Source organism: Palaemon carinicauda, chromosome 40 (assembly GCF_036898095.1).
Source record: "Palaemon carinicauda isolate YSFRI2023 chromosome 40, ASM3689809v2, whole genome shotgun sequence".
Lineage (NCBI taxonomy): Eukaryota > Metazoa > Arthropoda > Malacostraca > Decapoda > Palaemonidae > Palaemon > Palaemon carinicauda.
The window spans coordinates 39,834,315-39,861,814 of NC_090764.1; the positions used below are offsets into that span (position 1 = coordinate 39,834,315).

Genomic DNA, 27,500 nt, shown 5'->3' on the forward strand with positions numbered 1-27,500 from the left:
ACCTCCCACGCGATCGGCATTTGAATCAAGTAGGGTGTAAACAAGTAAGATAGACGCATGCCCCGTTTCCGTGGTTTGAAAATGCTGTAGAAACACTCGGTTCATTTTAGCTTTTACTAGACTTCATTCTTTTTCTCCATTATTCTCCTTTTTAGAAATTGCAAATAAAACCAGGCTTTGGTTTCTAATTGTATTTCGTCAACTTCTTGCGCCATGAACGTGCAGTCTGGAAATTCAGAATGTTGATAAATGATAATCAAATTCTCCGCTTTAAGACGTGGGTGAACTATGATATAGTGGATTAATGTTACGCCCTCTTCGTAAACACACTACTGCTCATAGTAATGTAATCAGTAACTCCTTTAAAAAATTAATTCTGTAAAGTACTTCGAAAATTGATTCGCTTAAAGTGTTTGTTCGAAGCGAGAGAAAAGTTCAAAATGAAGACAATAGAGAGACCCCATCATTATGAAAATGGCGGTAAATTAAGTTACTCTGGTTGAAGGATGGTCGAGAGAGAGGAGAGAGAGAGAGAGAGAGAGAGAGAGAGAATGGGGGCGGTGTAAGTATGGTAAGTGTACGCCTCGCCTCTGCTAAGTCGAAAGGCGATATCTTGAAGGGGATCTATTAGTTAGCTCCTTATCCCCTTTCGCAATGTTGTGGCACATTTCTGAAGAGGGAAATCATTCGTTGATATTAGTAGCTACACACGCAAACCGAGTTTTTAATCAAGATTCAGTTAGCGACAATAATTCGAATCACTTTGACTTATATAATAATCACAGTAGATTAACATTTTCATTATGATTTATCGTTCACGATGTTCGATTGCCGTTTTTCTTTGAATGTCTGAAACTCTAGGTTGTTAAAATGTATTCATTTCAACAGCTTTGTATTTTTCGATTTATCACTTTTATTTAAGTGGATTTCATACTAAGAGATGCATATATTTTTCGGTGTGGGATATATATATATATATATATATATAATCATTATTCACCGCTAATCCACCACAGGATAAAGGCCTAAGTCATGTCCTTTCACACGCGTGTGTTTATGGTCTTTCTATGCCAGTTTATACCCGCAAGCTTTCTTAGCTCCTCAATCCATTGTCTTCTCTTCCTTCCCCTACTTCTTTAACAATCTCTAGGGACCCATTCTGTTAGCCTTAATGTCCATCTATTGTCTGGTATTCTCATTTTATGTACTGGCCATGTCCATTTCTTTTTCTTACTTGTTAGAATATCCTCTATTTTAATTTGCTCTCGCATTCATGTTACTCTTTTTCTGTCTCTTGGTGTTATTCCCACTATCATTCTTTCCATTGCTTTTGGAGTTGTTATTAGCTTATATTCTGAGGCTGTAGTAAGGCTCCATATATATATATATATATATATATATTATAATATATACATATATATGCATTCATTTGTTTAGATGTTAGGCTGTGTGCGTACATAATCGCATCCATACATACAAAACTATAAACAAATTTTACTCGTTTAAAATCTTTAGTCATGTTAAATATATTACGTTATGCTAGAATCTTTCTCTCCTATATTCATTCACAAAATTTCTTATGTTTTACTTCAAGTCTAACAATCTATAAAGAAATTCTGAAATCTCTTGTTACTCAAACATAAGCAAAATGGTTTCTTTGTTTCTTTTATCCTCAATTCTCACAATAGACTCGCCAATCTTTCTGTTGTCTATTTCGTAACCTAAAAGTTCACGAGAACCAGTTGTTAGGCAGAACTCAAGACCAATTAGACAGTATTCCTTTGTGTTTTTATCATATGGGTATCTGAGTAAAACATGTATTTTCGATTTACTCAATTTGTTTTTATAAGTCACGCTCTTTTTGGCAATTGCAGTTCAAAATCCAATAGAAATGAACTTCAGGTAACATTTCCATCTTCCTAATTTCTTTAACTCTTTGTCTCTTTTTATTGATTGGTTCTAACTTCCCAAGTCAATGATGTATGAAAAATATATCTTAAAGATAAGTACACTAAATATTCTGCAGTCTTAGTTCCTTCCTCAATTTCTTTATTTAGGCTATTACACTTGCAGAGAGATGTGTAATCCACTGCAATTCTGACAGAGCTGACCCCTGAAGAACTAGGGTCCATTAAAGAAAAGTTATTTTAAATGTTTTATTATGTCTGGGGAAGGGTGTTGCGAAACTACTGAATGAGTGATTTACATAATCCTTCAAACGTCCTTGTTTCAGTAAAACCCTGGGAAGTTCACGTTTTTGTCGTCAGAGAGAGGGACAGAAATAATGTTTGGCCATATGCAAAAGATGAATTATATTATTATTAATATTATCATTATTAAGCTACAACCCTAGTTGGAAAAGCAGGATGCTATAAGCCCGAGGGCTCCAACATGGAAAATAGCCCAGTGAGGAAAGGAAATAAGGAAACTACAGGCGAAGTTATTGATAATCAACATAAAATATTTTAAGAACAGTAACATGAAATAAATTATTCAAATATAAACTATTAAAACTTGAAAACAAAACAAGAGGAAGAGAAATAAGATAGAACAGTGTACCTGAGTGTACCATCAAGCAAGAGAACTCTACCCCAAGACAGTGAAAGACCATGGCACAGAGGCTAAGCACTATCCAAGACCAAAGAACAATTGTTTGATTTTGGACTGTCCTTAACCTAGAAGAGCTGCTTACCATAGCTAAAAGATCTCTTCTACCCTTACCAAGAGGAAAGTACCCACTGATCAATTACATTGCAGTAGTTAATCCCTAGAAAGAGGAAGAATTGTTTAGTAATCTCAGTCTAGTCAGGTGTGTAAGGACAGAAGGAGAATATATAAAGAATAAGCCAGACTATTCGGTGTATGTATAGGCAAAAGGAAAAATAAGCTGTAACCAGAGAGAAGAATCCAATGTAGTACTGTCTGGCCAGTCAAAGGAACCAATAACTCTCTAGCGTTAGTACCCTAACAGGTGGCTGGTGCCCTAGATCTACTAAACCGAAGAAAAAGAAGAATAACGTAAATGAAAGACAGGTGTGGATCAAAAGTAGGAATGAATGAATGTTTTGAAGTCCTCTGGCATCCTGACATCGAAGGTCATTGACGCCTCAAAAAAAGTAGGAGAATTAGCGATTGGTTATATTGTAATGGACCATTGTTCGATAGAGTATTACACATGTGTCATTTGTTTATACTTCGAATCAGAACTATTCTCTTGATGATGTGTTCAGAATTGTCATTGCACAAAAGCAATGTTCCTGTAGATAGTTTGAAAGCTTTGCTATCAATGCTACCACCCGGAATATGGCTGTTGATTATGGTATACTATAATAGTGTAGGCTATCCGAGCCGTCAAAAATAACATCCAAAATATTTACATAAAGATGCGCACACAAACAGATTCAACACCTCACACCCCTCCCAGGCTTTCCCTTTCCTAACTATACCCCCTGCTGGTTCGGCAATTTGTGGGAGAGTGGGATTTCCGAGTGTACCTCTCGGGGGACCACTTCTCACCAAGGTATGATTACTCCCGCACCTCCACGGGAGTGACAGGGAAGATATATATATATATATATATATATATATATATATATATATATATATATATATATATATATATATATATATAGTATATATATAGATAGATAGATAGATAGATAGATATATATGTATATATATATATATATATATATATATATATATATATACATATATATATATATATATATACAGTATATATATATACATATACAACCAGATACTTGCTCTTTATTATGTAGGGGAGATGAGAAGAGGCAACTGCAACTCGGAGCTGCTCAAATACTTCCATAAATTGCATAATATTAAGAAGAACGCGATGCCAGTCTCTTCCAAATAACCATGACAGATAATTTAAGTTTGGGCTTTTTGTCGTATGGACAACATATAAATTATATACAATACATACACTCACAATTATGTATGTATGTTTGTATGTACATATATATACATATATATATATCATATATATATATATATATATATATATATATATATATATATATATATATATATATATATATATACATTATATATATATATATATACATGTTATATATATATATATATCACTATATATATGTTCATACATTTATATATACAATATATACATATATAAATATATATATATATAACTATATATATGTACATACACAGACAGAGTCGATTTATATTATGAAGCGAATCATTCATAGAATGCGTGATAAACAGTGTAAAGTGCCCTTAAGTGCCCGTAAACAGAATAATGGAGGAATAAAGACGTTCTGAATTGGGGTCAATTCACATTCCACAATAGTTTGATTCTATAAAAAGTGCTATTTAAAACAAAACTCTCTTGAAGTTACTAAAAAATAGAAACTGCAGAGAAATGAATTAACCTATTTGATTGAAAGGGATTAATGTATATTCTAAAACTTGTTTTAAGAATCCATTTGTATAAAATTCAACGCACACGTTATATATATATATATATATATATATATATATATATATATATATATATGTGTATGTGTGTGTGTGTATTTATGTATGTATGTATGTATGTATGTATGTATATATATATATATATATACACACACACACACATATATATATATATATATATATATAGCAATATGATAGATGTTATAACATCGTAAGTTAGAGAAGAGGTGCCTTGAGGTGCAATGTTTGCTGATGACATTGTGCTGACTGATGTAACAAGAGAAGGTGTCCAACTCCTAGAAAGATGGAGAGAAGAACCTGAGAGTAGAGGCTTAAAAATTAGGAGAACAAAGACAGAATATATGTGGACAGGTAGAGAGGAATGGCAGGGAACAGTGAAATTAGGCCATTAGACATAAAGAGGGTTAGCTCCTTCAAATATCTTGGTTCTGTTATGAGCGAAAATGGAAGCCTTGATGCAGAAGTCAGTCATAGAATTCAGTGCGCATGGGATACTTTGTGATAGGAGGATCAGTGCAGAGATTAAAGAAATGTTTTATAAAAGCATTGTTAGACCAGCCATGCTTTGTTGGACAGAAATTTGGCCAATAAAGAAAGAGCAAGAAAGAAAAAAGGAAGTTGCTGAGATGAGAATGCTTGGGCGGATGTGTGGTGTCACAAAAAGATACGACCCGGAATGAATTGTTCATGGGGACAGTCAAAGTATTAGGTTTCAAAGAAAGCTCAGGAAAGAAGACTGAAATGGTTTGGCCATGTCATGAGGTGAGAAGATGGCTTTTTATGTTAAAGGGTTATGAACATGGAGGTGGAGGGCAGCAGAAGGAGGAGAAGGCTAAAGTTCAGGTGGAAAGATAAATATTGGATGACATGAAGGAAAATGGTCTAAGAGAACAAGATGTGCAGGACAGAGGAAGATGGAGAAGGCTGACTAGAAACATCGACTCCATATAAAGATGGGAAAAGCTAAAGGCAAAGACGAATATATATATATATATATATATATATATATATATATATATATATATACTGTATATATGTATTCTTGGTGTGTAACTATAAGATATGTGTATCCTACACACTTCTCTGGCTGACTGATTACGTACCTATTAATGTTTTTTTGTTGAGCAGTCTAACCAAACAGTCTTCACTCTGTGATACTGGTATTGGTATCATTTTGAGTCTCATTTCCTATGAATCATTGATTTATTATCAAGGAAAACCACAATTCCGATAACGTATTGACAAAATAACAAGAAGATAGCTTGAAACAATGTCGTCTATCGTCTGCTGCATTATGCAAGTATTGCCTTTCCGAAGATACATAGAATGATGGAATATCAGGTATCACAAAAATACGTAACGTAAGAAAATATTAATTTCTATTACAGTTATAAATCAAGACCTATTTCATTATGAATACATGCGTATCGTAAAAAGGATATGCATTTGGTATAATTTAAATGGCAAATAATTATAACTTACTACTGTATATGAACAAAAGAAAAAACAAATTAAAGATAAAAAAGATGAGTTTAAGTTTGTGAAAAGCAAAAATTTCAATACTAGTTTTAAAAAAAGCTTACCAGCAAAGCATACTAAATATATGCCTTATTTTGACCACACAAAACTAGGATATGCTTCTTTTCTGATAATATTTAGTTAGTTCACTGCTATTAATGTCGGTCTTCGTGGAGGAGCGCATATTAGCACCCCTTTTATGTTTATAAGGATAGAATATATTAAATTTATTATACTGGTCTTATTTAGCAATACCTTTAATTATCACCCTTTCTGAGAGGGGACACCTTAACGTTGTGAAAGGGTTTGTTTATCGCCATGATCGGCAAAGCAGTACTATTCAGGGCCACCCATACTAGGATGGTTTGGTGTGAGCGATGAGATGAAAATCTCCCACCATCACCAATCCGCACTGGACAGCGTAGTGATGAAAAATAGACAAACCCCACACATGAATTGACACGCCTGAGGCCTTTGTCCTGCAGTGGACTAGAAATGGCTGCTTTTGTTATGGTTTTGTTATTCATCCAATCCCTTTGCCCCCCAAAGTATTGAATAGATTTTACCGCTCAATTTCTTAGCTATTATTATCATCTGTCAGGAAGCATTGTACTTGAGCAAGTAATGTGCATGTTATACTCAAAAGTAGGTTACGATATAATAAATGTAGCCTATATACATACATACATACATATATCATGCATACATACATACATACATGCATACAGTATTATTAGTACGATTCATTACAATATACTGTTTTGACTGTCTTGTCTATAATTTTTTTCAGAGATAAGAATATCTTTTCTATAGAATAAAGAGCAAGTGTCTGGCTATATAGATGAATATATATAAATATTTTTTTTCGGTCACTCCCAGCTCTCCCCGTCCCTCGAGTAAGGGGAGAGAGAGTAGTCTGTATATATATATATATATATATATATATATATATATATATATATAGCAACCAGAACATGTCTTCATCCTGGCTCGAGTTTAGCAAATCTGTTGAACATGTGATGGCTGGAAGGCAATCCCTGCTCAGCCTATATCACCAAGTTTCCCTAGATATAAACACATGATATTTCTATAACATTGTTCTAAACTGTAAAGAAACGCCGGGGTTTAACTTGTTAAACATATAGCAACTGGCATAATAAACCAATAAACCAAAATCGGTCTGAAACTGATAGCTGTGTAAATTATTAATTTCCTTCTGCAATTAAGGTTGAATGCTTGTACGACATGTCACTGATTGAATAGTCAAGTCTGCCAATTAAATCGAATCAATCGGAATTTAGTGTGAGACATAGGTTCCACCATCATGTAAGGAACATCTGATGTACAAAGAAAATCTGATTTGATAAAATTACACTGAACTTCAGTGCAACAATAGAATAAAAAATGGGTCGTCATAAAAAATCTTGTCAAATTGGGATGAAAAGAATGTGGTTATAAAAAAAAATGGAAAATATTTTCTTTTTGGACGCTCTTCGAAAGTGCAGTGGAAAGAAATTAATCCTTCTATGATGTTTGGAGTCACGACAACAGATCAACTCAACTTTTTTTTCGGATTTTTTTTTTTTTTTTTTTTGAGAGGGATTCGGGGATTACTTAGTGATTGGCTGTGATCCCAAGCATTAAAAATACCACCGAAGACAGTATACGATTTTGACCCAGACTATTTGATAGAGTAGGCTACTGGAACGAAATGTTCATATTCTACGCAAAACGTAAAGATTAACTTTCCACATTCAAGTAATGTATGAACAGAGCAATATTGGCAAATTTTAGCTCTTACTTGTAAAGGGGCTAAAAAACATAGCACTTTCGTTACGCTGACATTTAAGTAAATAATGTTGTAATGCTTCAAATCAAACTTCAAACCTTTCCCAATGTCAATAGCCACACAACAGTATTAGAGGATTATGACGATTATGTGGCAAAAGCCCATTAATAATTTTTTTCTTTATTTTTCGTTAGGATGCTTTCTGGTTTATCCCTAATCCTCAGTTATGGACTGACCATTAGCGGGATTATGTGACTGCGTGGTCTTGTGTCGTAGGATTGATTCTGAAACTATAATGATGTTCAAAAATTTTGATCGGATTCATTTGTTTCTATCAATCCTTAATAGACTGAGTTTCAGAATGCAACCTGATCTCAGATGTGTTTACAAGGCAAAGGCAGAATAGATATACTTGCTTAGGAGAATAATACGAGTATGCAATAGTAAAAGATAAATAAAGGAAGTGGGAAAAGATGTAGACAAAGAAGAAGAAGAAGAAATAAAGGAAAGGGAGATGGGAACAGGAGGGTAGACGTACGTATCCTAGAGATATTTTAGCAAATCTTTTAACAATCATTGTCGGATGTCGGCCTTTTAGAGTATGCAAAGTACCAGTGAAAATGGAGATATGTTTGTGTTGTAAGATGGATAAGAATGTCAGACTCCTTTCATCTCTTTTGTTAGTGCCCGAGATGCAATGCAAAATTCAGTTTTTAGAATAGATTTGAGAACATAATGGAATATATGAAGTCTAAATCTAAAGTTTTTATTATTATTATCTTTTCGTCCTGTTAACCGATTCGGTAATTACCTCTGAATTTTATGATTTCATAGCAAATAACAGATTAAGTAGAGTACATTTTTTTTTTCTCTCTCTCTCTCTCTCTCTCTCTCTCTCTCTCTCTCTCTCATGATAAATAAGGATACGAATGATGCGTTAAGTGTAAATCACGATGGTTTTATTATAGTGAAATATCTAGAAAAATTCCCGATTTTTTATAGAAGTTTAAAGTGAAAATGCTGTATACAGTGAAAACCCCTAGGACATACGGTTGAATTAAAATAGTTATTCATAATCACACTTGTACAATTAGTTACATAACGTTTATCAAAGGGTATTCCATCTAACACTGTTTTCGTACTCTTTTTCAGAATAGCAACTTTAATGAACAAAAGTGAATGTGGAGCTTCAGAAGTTAACGAGAAAGTTCCAGCTGCCGTCGTGATGGGTCAAGTATTTGTAAGAAGATCAACAGCTGCCCTGCTGTTGCTCGTGGCTGTCTTATGTATCGCCTGTGTGGCACTTCTGGTGCTCCTGCTGGCTCCAGACTGGCGTGACCCGGGAGGTCATATGACCACAGGTCCTCAAAGTAATCTTGCTCATGTGTTTGGCACAGCGTCGAGCCAAGGGCATCGAAACCCTCCGGCAACTCAAAAACCTCAGCCGACTACAACCCAAAGACTTACGACAACTCCAAGGCCACGACCTCCCATAGAGACTCCTACGACCACTACCACAGAAGCCCACAAAGAACCTTGGGAAAGGGAGTATCGCATCCCAAGATCCACTATCCCCATTCACTATGATCTCTTCTTGCATCCGGATCTTGAAACGGGGCGGTTCGAGGGTAAAAACACAATTACCATTGGCGTGACTGCCCCCATCAATTACCTCGTGGTTCATGTGAAACAGATGAATGTCACTAAGACCGTACTCAAGGATGGGTTGACAGAGGAGTTGATAAACGTGACGGATGCGTTCGAATATGAACCCAATGAATTTTGGGTGGTGAGACCCAAAGATACGTTGCAGCCCCAAAATTATTCTCTGTACTTGGAATTTGAAGGGTCTTTAGACGGGTCCATCGTCGGGCTGTATCGCAGCTCGTATACGACAAAAGATGGGGAAAAGAGGTAAGGTCGCTTATTTTTATGTCCTTGTAATAAAAATGTCTATCATTTCTGCGATGCATGACAACTAAAACTACTTTATACCTCTGTCGAGATTTATCTCGCCTAGACCTGATCTTTGGTGAAGGTATTGTTTCAAAGTAGATTTCTGCTTTTGTTTTGGGGCCGTTTTCCACCAATCGTGTCTCGGAATTTGGTATAATACAGTATTTTGGCCAGTTAAACATAATATGAATACAGAAGTATAATATCTCGTAATTTGCATATAGTACTTCAAGCCCCTAATGAAAAGTTATGGGTACCTAAGTGAGACGATATCTTAAACATTTTGGTCTTGTTGCTCTCTTTGTTTGTCTCATAACTAAAAGTATTATTAACTGCTAATCCTTTCTTCTACCAAACTATCTGTCAACTGGCTTACACATAAAAGCAACAGCATCTGTTTGATAGTAACAATGCCTCTTATGACAAATATCAGGATGATCATATCACTTCCGTACAGAAGATATATATCACGAGTAACTTCAGAATTGCAAAAGATATAACAACTTACAACAAAATTATGCACCAATAAAATGATTTATTACGTTACTAAATTGCGAATGAAGAGGCCCGAACATCATGATCATTCAAGAACATTGGGATAAATGTTTCAGTTTCATATAGCAACCCGGGGAACTATAATCAACACCTGAAATTACCTAGCATTTCAGATAATTATTCGCGTCTCAGAGGTAAAATGACGATCGTATGGGGGATTTCATGGGAGCATAAAGCATCAGATGGGTTATTGAATTGTAGCTGGTTTCGGTCAGCAAAGTTTAGTCATCATACAAATCAAAATATCATTAGGGTGAAGGATTTTATTATTATTATTATTATTATTATTATTATTATTATTTGCTAAGCTACAACGCTAGTTGGGAAAGCAGGATGCTATAAGCCCAGGGGCTCCAACAGGGAAAATAGCCCAGTGAGGAAAGGAAACAAGAAAAAATAGAATTTTTAAGAGTAACATTAAAATATTTCCTATATAAGCTATAAAAATTTTAACAAAACAAGAGGAGAAACTAGACAGAACAGCGTGCCTGAGTGTACCCTCAAGCAAGAGAACTAACCTATTATAAAGAGCACAGTTTAGACTTCTACTTACTTTCAATAAACACTAATGCTGATAACACGGAAAATAGAAATATAAAATCCAATTTTACCTCGAAGAATAATTCGAAAAAGTAATACTGAGCAGCCGGGGGATAAGATTTTACATATGAGAAACACTTCAGAGAAAAAGAGGATGTTATAACCGGATCCAAACAAGTGCTACAGAGGGAAGCGGACGCGACCCTTCACACTTCATCTCCAGTCATAATTACTGTATTGTTCCACATACAATTAGGCTTTCTTTGTCCTATATCTCTTGAAACAATGGGCAACTGGTATTGTATTTTCCCCGTTTCAAGAACTTAGTGGCTCACTTCCTCTTCGACGAAAGAACTTCCGTTGTCTGTATCATCTAATACAGAAGAAAGCTAAGAATTTGCTTGGCTATATGTTGGATTTTCATTTCGTCACCATTGTAAAAAGCGTGTAAAAATTCGCACACATGTGTATTAGTAACACACACACACACACAAACACGAAGTACTTAGCCGGAAACTTCCTTTTTTTATCTTGATCGGAAGTATTTTTCTACTGTCAGCTGTCAAGAGCTATTTACATAATTTTAATCCGAATTAATTCTGAAACAGGGAAAGAAGCGTATATTTTTGTTTATAATTTAGACAAAGAGCTTCCAACAATAAAAATCTGTCTGTATGCCGTAGGTTTAAATGCAGAGAAAATGAGAGTTATGCCGTATTATGTTCATATTAGTTTGAAAGAGTGTTCTATTCATTGAAAATATTAGTACTAAGAAACAACTGAGTAGAATAAATGGATTGGATGTTAAGGAAAGAAAAAGATAAACAATATTTAGGCTATAATAATGAAGTATGATCATGCGCATATCAAGATGTAGTTTGCTGGTAAAGTGCATATATTGAAATGTTCATAAACATTTTCAAGCGATGATAAACTTGAGCATTAAATGTAAAATTGAAAAAAAAAAAAAAACATTTGGGACGTATTTTATAACAAGAATCTTCAACCTTCCAGATTTTGTCAGTTTCTTTTATTATTATTATTATTATTATTATTGTTGTTGTTGTTGTTGTTGTTGTTGTTGTTGTTACTTATTAAGCTACAGCTCTAGTTGTAAAAGTAGGATGTTATTAACCCAAGGGCTCCAACAAGGAAAATAGCCCAGTGAGGAGAAGAAATAAGAAAATAAATAAACTTCAAGAGAGGTAATAAACACTACAATCTTTCAACAACAGTAACAACATTAAAATAAACTTTTCTTGTTAAAGAAAAAAAAAAACTTTTACAAATTTAGGAGGAAAAGAAATAAGATAGAATAGTGTGCCTGAGTGTACCCTCAAACAAGAGAACTCTATCCCAAGACAGTGGACGAACAATGATTTGATTTTCGTGTGTTCTTTTCCTGGAAGAGCTGCTTATCATAGCTCTGGGTTTCACGAACCCAAAAGTAGATTTCTAGGGGGTATTTATATGGCTGAGAAAAAATATTTTAAGTAGTTGAATATACTCAGAGAGAGAGAGAGAGAGAGAGAGAGAGAGAGAGAGAGAGAGAGTTGGGATCAAAATTTATTAGAAACCCATTCGCTGTAATTCAGCATCTTCTCTCAAATAACACCTAAGAAGAGTTCGTAGATATGATGAACGAATCTTTTACAAAAGAAGTGTTTGAAACCCTTTCCTTGACCAAATGGCTTGAATGTGGAACATGACCTACTATTCCTCGAATTGAGAAACTTGTTTGTAACAAACAGGGTCAGCCTTCAACGTACTTTAGTTCAAAATTGTTTGATAAAGTAAATATTGCTTCACTTCTGCATGCAGAGTATCTTTTTAAAATGTTTGGAATATCAATGTTTCATCTCAATAATATCTTATTTAGTTAATTAAATTACCATTTTGTTTGATGTTAAATTACTAGGGGTTCGGGTAAATGATCTTATAACTCAGGGAGTACTTAACGGGGAAAAGGTTGAGAACCTTAACAAGAGTAAAGTACCCACTGAACAACTACAATGCAGTAGTTAGTCCTCCAATGAAGAAGAATTGTTTGGTAATCTCAGTGTTGTCAGGTGTATGAGGACAGGGGAATGTGGAAAGAATAGGCCAGACTATTCGATGTATGAGTAGGCTAAGGAAAACTAAGCCGTAACCAGAGACAGGAATCCAATATAGTACTGTCTGTCAGTCAAAAGACCCATAACTCTAGCGGTAGTATGAATTGCTGTAAAGAGAGAGAGAGAGAGAGAGAGAGAGAGAGAGAGAGAGAGAGAGAGAGTTTATGAAAATATTTAGCTGTAAAATAAATTTATTGCTATCAAACCAACTGCTATATCCAAATTATGACCGATTTATTTCGAATAATTTCAAATCTTGCTTACCAAGTGTCCAATTGATTGTGTGTGTGGGGGGGGGGGCAGTGTGTTTATGGTGGCAAGTCAGGTTTATCTTCATGTCCTTTGGAACACGATGTCGAAAGAAGGCACTAATTAATGGTGAGCTAAAACACGGATTATTAGAGATTTGGTGAAAGTTGGCACCAAGAGATCCTTGAAGGTGTGTTTTTCTCATCATTGTTCATAATTGTTTTTGTGGGCTTCAGTTTCCTCTGTGAATTTAGGTTACCATGGATGATTAGCATGTATTCAAGGCCTATATATGCATAGACCTTATTTTTATTATACTTTCTTAGAGAACAGAAAAATATATATTAATAATTCCTTTGATCCTTTGTTTGGAATAATTTGTTTACTGCACATGTATCCTTGCTTTCATGCAGATAAATAGCATGGTCTGAAAAACTAATTAAGAAAAAATCCTATTTATAAAGAATATGAACGAAAATTACTATTTGCTTGTATAAATCATGCACCACTTAGGGAATTTTGAGGCTACACTTGTGTTTTAATATGGGTTTTGAGACACTATACCACACTTGTCGTTATTAATATTAGCATATGTAATAAAAGAGTGGAATATAAAATTCTTAGGTACGCCCTTGAGTTAATTTGGTCAGCTAAGCTAAATCAATCTCCCAGGTGTTCATCAGGACGGGTTGAGAAAACGTGACCCTCCAAGGACAGTTAAATATTTATTATCAGCGTTGATCATTAAATCTCCCCTTTCCATGTGTATTATATTTGGCTCAGAGAGAGAGAGAGAGAGAGAGAGAGAGAGAGAGAGAGTCCTTTTGAGGGGTAGGAAGCTTTGCCCGGTGACCTTTTGCCGAGGAATCATTGCAATAGAATTCCTAAATGAAATATATAATTAAGGAATGACACTTTGGTGGAGTTACGCCATTCGCTCTAATTTGGCATTCATTTATTGTGCTATTTTAGTCTTTATTTTTCTCTTATTCAGCTCATCTGTGCCTTTAATCTTTTAGTATTTTCGTGAAATTTTTATTCCGAGGATTTTTTTAGTATCAACATTGGCGCTCTTTTTTACGGTGTTGCTAATCCAGATGTTGGACAGATCTATTTTCTTGTTACTTTCTATCTTTATTATCTCTTTTGATATGTGTATCTACATGAATACATTCAGGCTTTTTGTCTGAATTTCATAGTTGATTTATAATATTCAATGATAGCTATTCACTCTTCTGTATATATATATATATATATATATATGTATATATATACGCTATATATACACACATATATATTTTATGTATATACGCTATATACAGTATATACACACACATATATATATATATATACATATATATATATATATATATATATATTGTATATAGGCTATATATATATATATATATATACATACATATATATATACATATATATATTGTATATAGGCTATATATATATATATATATATATATATATATTTTTTTTTTAGCTTCATTATTTCAGAGCCTCTAAGCCCATCATATTTCGCACAATATTACGCTATTCAATTATAGTTAAATAGAATATACAGCATAATATGCATTCTCTTAATAACTTCTTGAAACATACATCAGTGGTAAAGTTATAATCAAACCGGTTTTTATCAAAGGTAACCAAAGGAAAATAGGCAAAGAATCGCATGGAAACAATATTTCGAAATACAAGTGAAAAAAAAAATAATACAGAACCAGTTATTCTTTTGATAGGGAGAGGAAGGCTTTAGAAAGTGGAAACCAATTGGGCAAGTGATTGAAAGTAGGAAAACTAAATTATGCAATTTGAGTAAAGGATGTGGCTTGTGAGGGGAGAGGGAGAGGGAGAAGGAAAGGGGTAGGGAAAGAGAGAATGGCCTTTTCCTAGAATGTGGCCTGAGGGACGTTGTAAAGCCCAAAAACCCTCTTGTCCAGCTGATAACCTGTTTACAAAATATCTTTCGCTGATGTTGGATTGGTGCTTTGGGAAAGAAGAATCATTGATAACAACAGATGTAAAGATAAAAGAAAAAGGACAAAGAATATACAAAAGTGTTTGGATAAAAGATTGTAATGTAAATAACATACCATAGAAAGCATTTCAATTAAGGGGTTGCGAAAATGATAGATATCGTATCCATGAACATTATAGAAATCACAAAATCTGAGAAAAATAGAAGCACAAGTTTAGGATATTAGTATACTGTACATGATAAGTGTACGTTAAGCAATCGACCTTCGAGACCATGGAGGGGGGGGGGGTAAAGAAGGTTAAAAGTGTTGAGTTACCAAGGGTAACGGAGAACCCATGACCCACATAGGGAGAACCTAAGGACGATAAGGGGTGGGGTAAGGTTGGTACAAGACTGTCCGTTCAGGTACTGTAGCTGCAGCTGACCTTTGATAAAACCACCTTTGCAAATTCTACTTTCTCTTGAAGACAACAAATCTCTCACAATGCTAGTTGATCTTGTTTTTTTTAATTGTTGTCTTTTTACTAGTTTACTTGCTTGTTTTGTCTCACTCGTGTATTCACTGACCTTCGTGTTAAGAGGAATCACGAGGTTGTTGCAATATAGTATATTATTAGAGATTTATACATCTGCTTTAAGATATTCCACAATTGCTCAATTTGATGTAGTGGCCAAATATTTCTTTTAGTAAGTTTACATTTAAGTTGTTATTTTTAATTTTCTTAACCAATTTAATGCTGAATCATTATCTTTTACAAAGAAAGCAAATTAAGATTAGCTTTATTCTCATTATAATTCTTACTTTAGTGTAAATACATTTTCATAAAAAAAGTTAATGGTGAATAAAACAAACACTGATGTCCCAACAAAACTAACTTTCTCTTTAGATAGACTATCTGTTTAGGGACGACTGACGAGTTGATGACATTTTCCCTGCGTCACAACAACATTTCTAAGGAATATGGCTAATCTATTTGCAGGATTTAAAATACACTATTTAAGGAGACATATTAATTGAAGCATGTATGCTGCACCTTTGGAGATGACAGATTGTACAATAGATTAAATGTACATTAACGTCTGTCATATTCTGCTGTTGATTTCACTAAAATAATATTTTTTACAAGGAGGGAAGGCAGTGTATTGCATAATTCGAAGGACGTGTAAAAGGTTTCTCTTATGATGGGGTCTTCTTTGTTCTTTAAAAATTAGTATTGAAACATTTCTTCAACTAAGTAGGAAGAAAGATAATCATAACAAAAGTGAACCAACTTGAACTGTTTCTCTTCCACACGGTAAAAAGACAGGAACCATTTACATGCTATCAGTCATTGGAAATCTCAATGCATCACACTAACAATTGTCAACGAAGAGAGAACCAGAATCCACCCTTCTCTCTCTCTCTCTCTCTCTCTCTCTCTCTCTCTCTCTCTCTTCTCAGAAAAACACACCAATAAAAAGAAGAAAAGGACAAAAGCAGACGAAGAGAATAATCGAAAGTTGTCTTTAGGGAGAATTTCTCAATGGCATCGACCACCCACTCCCGGTTACCTTCTCTGAGAGCGTTCCTCCCACGTTTTCTATTTCCATTAAGAAGCAGTGTCCCCGGGGAAATTCATTTGCAATTAGCAAGTGAATTGGCAGCAGTTAGTAATGAATAACTGAAATAAAATGGGTGTTTAATGCGAAAGGGCATCACAATAATGGAAGAAGACCATCACACCCACGTTCAAGGTAAAGGCAGTGCCACCTAAAGGTACACGCTCTTTATGTCGGGCCATACATCACTTGCCAGTCAGAAATGATTTCAAATTTCAAATTCAGACATAAACAATGAGATTTTAATTGGTGTCTTCCAGGGTTTTCTGTTGACGTCAGTGCCTTTGGGGGGGCTTTTACATAAGCACCAGTCATTGCCAGCTGGATAGAGGACAATTTTGCATCGTTGGAAAAGATCTCAATGTCTTCTGAAAACTATTACCTTTGACCTACAAAGTAGCATAGTTAAAGAATCGTGCTAATGCGCTTGTGGTGGCCTGTTGGTAACGACCTTGCCTGGAGACCGCCAGACTGGGGTTCGAGTCCCATTCAAACTCCCTAGTTCTTTTGGTAGTTGCAATCTCTCCATCCTTGTGAGATAAGGATGGGGGTTTGGGGAAGCCATAGGTCTATCTTCTGAGTCATCAGCAGCCATTGCCTAACTGTCCTTGGTCCTAGCTTGGGTGGAGAGGGTGCTTGGGCGCTGATCATATGTATATATGGCCAGTCTCTGGGGCATTGTCCAGCTTGATAGGGCAATGTCACTGTCCCTTGCTTCTGCCATTCATGCTCGGGATTTAAAACCCATATGTTTTTCTTTGTCGAAATCAGTTAGTTATAAACACGTAATAAATTCAGACATATATAGCTAGGTAGAAGTATAGAGTTTAACAAAACTGACTACTTTAATCTTTATGTAGTTGTCGGGAGACAAATAAGATTGTAAATAAATAAGATGATCGATAGCTAGATAAATGTATATAATAAAAATTATAAGTATTTTTATAAAGCCTTAATCCTAGAAAAGGGACTTCTAAATGCCTGCTTGACAGGCCAACTGTCAACTAAATAAAAAATAAAACTGACATTCAAATTTACGAGAAAAACATAAATGGGAACCTTTGGTTCTCCGTGGATCATTAAGAATCTGATATCACCAATACTCTCGTCTTTTATTACAGCTAAAAATTGTTTTCATTTTGAAAACCAAGATTGCTTTCCTAAAGAAGGTCACCATTAAGAGACTTTCAGATTCACCCTCATTAGGAGCGGCTTTGTACTCATTAGCTTCACCTGCACCTGTGTCAACGAGACCCATTGTGGGAGAATTATAGATTTCTATGAATTCCTTCAAAGTGTCTAAAACAAAGCAGTTCTCTTGTATGTTTCTTAGAACCTTCACAGCCCTGGATGGTTCTCTTTTAAATTGTCAAATTTCTAAAAGAAATTGGTTGATTTATCACCTTTTAAAAGTCCTGGGTTATTATTCTTTTTCCTAGAGATGTTATTTGAATATTACTCTAAAATATGATATTAATTAGCTCAGAAGTAATTATAGATAATAACATACTCCCGTGCTTCTCAAAAGGGTACTTGGAATTTTATTAATGATAATAGGACGTTGATGATAATAGCATCAGTATGGTTTCTCACTAGCTTTCCAATTTTCCTGCTGATAAGAAATTCTTTGCCAAAATTTTTGGAAAATGTGCCATAATAGCATAGATTTGAAATATTGTTGGTGGTTATAGTTTTTCTTTCTTTGATTTCTGTAAAGACAGTTCTTACTTGCTTATAGATTGCTTTACCTTATAAAAACACTGGCTTTTGCGTTAGCAGCAAGTAGAGGCCAGTTTTCCGATTTTACAATTTTCCATTTCAATCAGTATCTGAAATATCGTGCTAATTACATTTAATTACTTTTAATGTAATATTTGTTTATAACTGTCATGGAAACGTTTGAATAATAAAATGGCAAATTCAAGGGTGAGCATAGATTATCTAAGGAGATCCTCCCTTTGAAACTACAATTTGCTCTGCATCGTAATGTACTTAAACCAATCTTCCAGTCTCCAAAACGCATATTATGCCACAGGGTCTCTTTCTATCAGAGAATATGTGGTTTCCCTAAGGCCTAGTCGTTATTACAATAGCACTTAACTCATCTATGTCACAAGAGTTAGGAATACTGTATAAAATTAATTGATGCAGAGTATTAGAAAGACCTAATATTCTTCAATAACTAAACGATACTTGCCCCCTTAGGTTTGGATTTTATGGTTGTCTGTAGGAAATCGGCTGTAATTTAAATTGTGATGGAAATAAGTAATAAATATAGATATATATATATATATATATATATATATATATATATATATATATATATATATATATATATATATATATATATATATATATATATAATGTATATATGCATATATAAATGTGTGTATATATAAGTATGTATGTATGCGAATATATGCATATATATAAATGTATGCGTATATATATCTCTCAGGATATATATATATATATATATATATATATATATAGAGAGAGAGAGAGAGAGAGAGAGAGAGAGAGAGAGAGAGAGAGAGAGAGAGAGAGAGAGAGAGAGAGAGAGAGAGAGAGAGAGAGAGAGAGGTTAAATGATATACTAACGTACTTTCAGATAGAAGACAAGATTTAGATAATATAGTCTGCTGAAAGTAGTCATCAAAGGCTGCTTAAAAACGAGTTTGATTTTTTTTTTTTTTAACCACCAGTAGTTGTTCTAACAAACAAAACTAACTTCTGTTTATAGAAAATTATATTTTACGTTGATATACAATAACTACATCGACTAATTAGCAGTAATCTTTCTTTATTGTTGCCGAATAAGGTTATCACGAAATTTAGCGAATGTGTCGGAACGTTAGCGAATGTGTCGGAACGTTAAGTGCCTAAACTGATTTTGTAACAAATGATCACTTGCGAGTGGAATGCCTTTTGAAATGAGTATGGGTTGACGGTCCGTAGCTAACCTTATTTACGGCTGCCACGGGGCTTTTTAATACCACGTACTTCAAGTGGTTTTGGCATCGTCCTATGGCCTAACGGACTCGCTGGAATGGCTGTGATGTAGCTACTTTCACCACAAATCTATGCTAAGAGTTCATTTCAAGTTCGTCAGGCAGGTTTTGGGAGAGCCTGCTCGCCTATATGGGTTGCCTGAAGCGACTGCATTTCTTTTGACATATTATCTTCCAGTTGACCGTTGTTGCTGTAACCGTCTTAGGGTAATAAAAATTAGTAGATAAGATATTGGAGGATTGGAGGACAATTGTCCGTTCACTGCATTTCTTTTGGATCTCTTGGAAATATAAGTCGCATTTTCGTCCATTCGATCGTTATTGCTGTAACAATCTTAAGAGTGATAAAAGGCATTATATAAGCTATTGGGGAAAGATTGACCATGGGCAATAGACGCAAACTACCGATATTTGTATAGCTATAATGAAGCATCTATAAATGGAGTTTTTTCTAGTGGACACAATTTCCCTTTAAAAGTTGTTGCCTTCATATTTTCTGTGTAAGCTTGTTACTCAACTTAGTCGTGATAAATATTTTGAAAAACAACTTGAATCTTAATTTTGTGTGGAAAAAAAATCATTCGTTGCCCTGAGAAAATTGATATGGAAATACTGTCAAATGCTTAAACAGGGTAGAAAGTTGACATTTGGAACAAACATATACAAACACGAACATGTATATATATATATATATATATATATATATATATATATATACATATATATACACATAACTCATATATATACACATAACTCATATATACACACATAATACATACACACACACACACATATATATATATATATATATATATATATATATATATATGATATATCTATCTCGCTCTTTATCAATACATATACATACATACATACACACACACACACACACACATATATATATATATATATATATATATATACATATACACACACACACACACACACACATATATATATATATATATATGCGGACAAATTAGACAAAACGAAGGGCTTTAAGTGTATCCTATAAAAAGTAAGGCAACCAAAAAGAATAAGAAGTATAAGTTAGAATTATTCTCAAGAGATAAACAGATGGGGATGGAACTTTGATCATTATTGCAGGAAATTGAGTCTTGCAAAGGCTGATACCCTGAAATTAAGGTCAACTTCGCATTTCAGATGCTTTTATGCAAGTACTAACCCATGTACAGTTGGGCACAGAAATTTCTGGTATACCTCGCTCTAAAGAAGTGCACCCAGCCACATCCTTACTGCCCGGCTAGTTCCTGTGTTTAACTTCTCCCACCACCTCTGCCATGATGCCATATCTCGCTATACTATCTGTCTGGTTGCTCGTCGCAGAGCAATTTAAAGTGCGACAGGGTGCGCTAATTGGGAGGTAGGTATGCCAGAGACTCCTGTGCCCAACTGTACAATATAATAGCATTAAATGCACTGGAACTGAATTGCACATGTCTCGTACATGTGTACAGGGAATGTAGGACGTATTTTATCATATCTGCATGAAGAAAACAAACTCATCTTCCCTTTTCTTTCTTTCTCAATGACATGCAAAGGGAGATAGGATTTGTAACCAATGCCTTTTATGATTCCGATCCTATGGAAGAGAACCAGAGACGGAAACATTGGGATCTTAACTTCGGTGGAAGTGGACAGAACTGCTGCTTGAAGAGTGGAAATGGGCTAGAATCAGGGATAATAATACCAGGGGCGGGAGGATTCTGTAGCTTAGCAGTAGTAGGTAAATATCAACCCCCTCCCCACCCAGTGAGGTCATTGTGCCAGCTCTTCATTACTCTGAATACGTTTTTCCTAATAATTCACTAAGTAAATTTAGTGATTTTTGGGTAATAATATCTTTCTACTTTTCACTTTATTAGAGGTTACCATGTTGATTTAATCATTTATTGTCTGGTGGAGGATGTATTATGATTCCTCATGTTTATTTGATTTTGTTACTCTTTTTTTCGTCAGTTTTAGAAGAGTCTAATGTTAGTAAAGTCATCTTGCTCTGGTTAATGAATATACCTCGATACTATTTCCCATTTTGAATCTATTCTAAGGTTTCTAAACAGAGAAAAATGTAAAATGAGATCAAAATCAGATGCCTAGAGTAGCCTTCACCTCGACCCAGCAAGTACTCGTTTGACGATGACATTGGCCTCGCCCGCACCAATAAAAGGGTCACTTGCATCTAGCATACACCGGGCCCTGGTTAATTTATATTCTGGAGACGTTGCCAGGAGTCTGATACTACAAAACAATCACGTCGCCAGCCAGTCTTTCTCTTTAACTCTCAGATTGCTGTTTAGTTATGACTATGTACATCTAATATATATATATATATATATATATATATATATATATATATATATATACATATACATATACATATATATATATATATATATATATATATATATATATATATATATATATATATATATAAAAGCTTGTGTCGTCATGAACTTTAAGACACTGCCTTTTTTCTCTCGTTTTTTCTTTCTTCACTTCGCCGGCCAGTCTTTCTTTTTAACACTCAAATTGCATGTTAGTTACGACTATGTACATCTATAGTAAAGAAACATATAAAGGCTTGCGATATCATGAACTGTTTTATGCAACTATATCTTTTTTTCTTTCTTTTCTCATTTAGATCGGTATGACAAGTTCCTACAACCGGAACTTTTGTTTATTTTCGTTTTCCTTAAATAGAGTTTGTATGGTATGAAAATGGTGTAACTTATCTTAAAGACAATATTTTAAACTCCACTGCAAGCGTTACTCAGATAAATATTGTAATATTAGTTGGCCCCTTTGAAATCACCTTTTTGCATCTGATAATGAGAAGTGAATTCGTCAGGTTTACCTTTAAACAACACTAGTTACTTTAAGTGTATTTGAATTCATCACAGTTTGGTTGGATAACATGAATAATCGTATTCATCGCATTTGCAATGCTTTATTATCATTATCTTTTAATTGTTCTGCCATCTTTAAAATATTCCAATTTTCATTGTGAAAGGAAATATTGATATTTGCTTATTTGAAAAGGCTTATACCCCCTCATAGAATTTCAAACCAACAAAGACTCCTTTTTCTTTAATTTTCACTTTCTTAAAAGTATTATCATCAGTATGTATGATGATAATTATATCTTCACCATTGTCATTATTACCCTTATCAGCATTACTATTGCTGTTTTAAGTGGATATCGCTGTTGATCTCGCTAAAGGAAGAATACTGCATTAAAACTTCCTTATTTTAACGATAAAATTTTCGCGAGTAGTTTTAAATCGCTACAATTTCCCTTACTATTCCCATTCTTTTACTGAGGGAATCTAACGAGCTGTTCGAACCTATTTTTTGGTAGAAACAATCAAATAAAAAAAGATAAAAATTAATAGCACGACCTTGAACGCACCTAAAGTCCGAATGTGTTTGTCTTCATTTGCAGGTGTGCGTTTATTTTCACGTCTTGCAAGGCAATAACCATTTAACACCAGGTGCTGCCATATTTCACTCAAAATTCTGTGTTTCCACGAATCTTTTGTTTATTACCATGCCTGTTGCTAGAGGAATATTTGAGTATTTCAATTCTATCTTCCTTTACCTCAATCTTCTATAATAAATTACTCAAGAAAATTTGACAACAGATAGATGCATCCTAGGAATTAGCGTGATAAAGAATTCCTTTTCCTTCTAGGTCAACAGGTGTATATTTTTTTCTATTGTCAAGGTTCCTTGAATGTTGCTGTCCTTCCTCCGTGAGGCATTATACTGTCTTTCTCAAAAACATCTTCTACAGTGTCTAGGCTTCTATTACCCCGCATTAAAGCGTTCATCGATTTTACACGTTTAAGAATTGCGTATTTTCTCTCAAACATGACGCAATACCTCATAAAAATATAAAAGACAATTACATAAGCCCTTGTTAACATCTCGTATGGTCACATAACACTCTCAAACAATATTACGCAAGACTTCGTAACAAAAATACGTGAATTAGAAATTTGATTCTTAAAAATAACGTAAATTTACATATACTGACTTGAAAGAAGAATGTGAGTGTATATATATATATATATATATATATATATATATATATATATATATATATATATATGCGCACATATATAAATACATATATGTACTGTACGTATATACATACAAACACAAACAAACACACACAATATATATATATATATATATATATATATATATATATATATACACATATATAATATATATATATATATATATATATATATATATATATATATATATATATATATATATATATTCTATAAATCAAGAAAGCGATTGAACCACTCTAGTAAAGATATTTTCCTTCTTGACTTTCTTAAAATAACCTTTAGCCTCCGACGTCTCTCATTCTCAAGAATAGTAGTGGAAAATCAGTGCTGCTGGTAAACTTTTTCACTGAATTATTAACACTGAAGCCCCATTGTCGTCTTATTCACAGACTGTGCCTTAAAGGGGAAATTGGATCTCTCTCTCTCTCTCTCTCTCTCTCTCTCTCTCTCTCTCTCTCTCTCTCTCTCTCTCAGTACAGGTATACAAATTTTAGATACAAGCATAAAAAATAGTTGATTGGTATTATTGCCGCAATAATTAATACAGTTGCTTAGCATTTTCGCATTTACTTTTTTTATGGCGTAGATACAGAGACCGGCAAGACTGCCCAAAATAAGTCTGGTGGCCCCAGGAAAGGCCGTTGGTTTGTTAATGAGCTTCCCACTCCAAAAGGATGAAAAGAGCAGAGAAAGATTCAATTAGATTAATTTGGGAAATCTTGAAAGTCACAGAGAGCTCCACATTCTAATCAATGAAAAAGAGACAGAATGAATTATTCTTTGAGAAACACCTGGCTATTACCAAACTTATAAACCATTTTCAACAGAATGATCTGTTGTTTCATCTTTTGGAAATGTAGAAGTTCTATTTTCATATCTTACCTTGGCAAAAATAATGTTCCAATGGCAACTATTCATTTGCCTTTTAATTTACATTATCAGCTATTTTTGTAATGCTAATTATGTTCATAAAGAATAGCCATTACTTGTGACATTTTGATATTGAAATTATATATATATATATATATATATATATATATATATATATATACTTGTATATATATATATATATATATATATATATATATATATATATATACATATCAAGAAACCTGTAAAAAGATAATAGGAAAACTTTACTGCTATGCAAGTCACAAGACGTTGATATATACATACATATCAAGTAACCTGTAAAAAGATAATAGGAAAACTTTACAGCTCTGCAGTTCACAAGACGTTGATTGTTTGCAGAAAACATTTTCTTTAAAGCTTTAGCATCTTTATTGCAACATATATTTCCAATCAACTAGTATTTATCAGGAGAGAGTCAAATTGTATTGCAAATTACAACTTTGCTTTGAGAGTTATTTGCAATAAATGTCCCTTTTTACAACTTTTCTTGTGGCATAAGTTTCTTTTTACCTTGAAGTCTCTCTCTCTCTCTCTCTCTCTCTCTCTCTCTCTCTCTCTCTCTCTCTCATGGACACAAACATACATATGTAATAATTCTAACTCGATATAATGAATAACGATTGCAACTGGTGATTTCAAGTAGTTAAACTTACAATCTATACTGTACTGCCATGTCTTCTCGGATTTATTAATAAAAAAAAAATAAAAGATATCTTGAGAATTAGTGAATATTTTCATGCAAATATTATTGAAGACTTACTTTTCAATGTAAGGGAAATTCTAAATGTGCCAGCCTTTTAATTTCTCGGATTTTAATGAAGTTTGCTGGTCAGGAATGTATCTTGGTGGTTATTTTAAGAACATTTGTTCATCATCTTCTCCTACGCATATTGACGCAAAGTTCTCCGGTTAGATTTCGCCAGTCATTTCTATATTGAGCATCTAAATCAATACTTCTCCATACGTCATCTCTTACTTCACGCTTCATAGTCCTCAGCCATGTAGGCCTAGGTCTTGCAACTCTTTTAGTGCTTTGTGGGGCATAGATAAACGTTTGGTGAACAATTTTTTTTCTTACTTTAACCAATTTCTCAGGATTAAATATTCCCAATATTCCTAAACTAGATTTTTTTTTTCAAGTCATACATCCTACTGAAGGTCACCATTTTATTAGCCTCGGAAATAGGCAAATTTAAGAGGGTATGTAATCTGGGAGGTTGATGAATATTTTCCTAAAAACTCCAAAGAAGATGTCTTGAGAGAGAGAGAGAGAGAGAGAGAGAGAGAGAGAGAGAGAGAGAGAGAGAGAGAGAGAGAGAGAGAGAGAGAGAGAGAGAGAATCAACTCCGCTGATAAAGGCATTATTTATAATTTCTTTGAATGAGTCTCTCCCCTTTAGATACTAATAATAATAATAATTTTAATTACAAAATAACATATATGAATGGATCATCAGAAACGCAGGCATTAAAGATTTATGTCTATGAGAATACGCTCATAGGACCATCTACTGTAGATATATTTCTGAATATTTATCAACTTCCGTAACGGGAACTTAATTTACGACGCCAATTATGGTATTTATCACATACTAGATTATCAAATAGTGGAGTTCGAATGCTGAGAGGTGCTTTCTGTAATACAGTCGGCATGACTTTGGGTTGTTTTGGCCTGATTGCTAACGTCTCTGCCTAGTGTTTGCCAGTCGGGGGTTCGAGTCCCGCACAGTCCCGTTAGTGTCATTCAGGACCTAGTTAGAAGTGGGTCCTGGTGTCATTAGTGTCTGCAACCTTACCGTCCTTGTAAGCTAAGGTTGAGGGGTTTGGGTGAGCTTATAGCCCTGTTTGTCGAGTCATCATCAGCCATTGCCAGGCCCTCCCTGGTCTTAGCTTGGGTGGAGAGGGGTCTTGGGCGCTGATCATATGATTTATGGTCAGTGTCTTGGGCATTGTTCTGCTTGATAGGGCAATGTCACTGTCCCTTGCCTCTGCCATTCATGAGCGGCCTTTAGACTTTATTGTTAGCTTTTGAAAAGGGTCTTATAACAATGCAAGGGTGAAAACGCCCATGTCTGTATTTTCAATGACTAGTTGTTGGTATCATCTCCCCTTTATAACAAAGAGGAAGTGTCTGACTATATATATATATATATATATATATATATATATATATATATATATATATATATATATATAAATATATGTGTGTGTGTGTATGTATGAGTGTGTGTTTGGATGTGTCTGTGTTTCTTTCCTGTCACGCTGATCGGCAACTACCCGGAAACACAATCTCCCACAAATTGCCCAAACTGCCGTGTGGTAGTTAGGAAAGGGGTAGGGGTGGGAAAGGTTGATTCTGTGTGCGTGTGTGCATATCTACCTAAATATTTAGCCGTCATTTTTTTACGGGTCGTGTACGGGTGCCTGAAAATTATTTGGTGTGAGAGCATCAAGTTTTTCTTCCAGGTGGGTAAATTCATTTACAACTTGGGTCAGTTCTCTTAACAGTGGGCCACTGTAGACCACAACCTTCTTCACCCAAGGGGTTAACTACTGCACTGTAATTGTTCAGTGGCCAGTTTCCTCTTGGTAAGGATAGAAGGGACTCTTTAGCTATAGTAAGCAGCTCTTCTAGGAGGAGGACTCTCCAAAATCAAACCATTATTCTCTAGTCTCGGGTAGT

General features: G+C 34.3%; 1 protein-coding gene across 1 annotated transcript in view; it reads left to right on the forward strand.

The window, feature by feature from the left end:
• The window catches only part of LOC137631715 (glutamyl aminopeptidase-like), an 88,852-nt gene that overhangs the window by 19,275 nt on the left and 42,077 nt on the right, over positions 1-27,500 (forward strand). The window contains exon 2 of the mRNA XM_068363593.1: positions 8,945-9,706. Coding sequence (XP_068219694.1) covers positions 8,958-9,706 — 749 coding nt within the window. The 5' untranslated portion in view covers positions 8,945-8,957. The remainder of the gene's footprint in view (positions 1-8,944; positions 9,707-27,500) is intronic.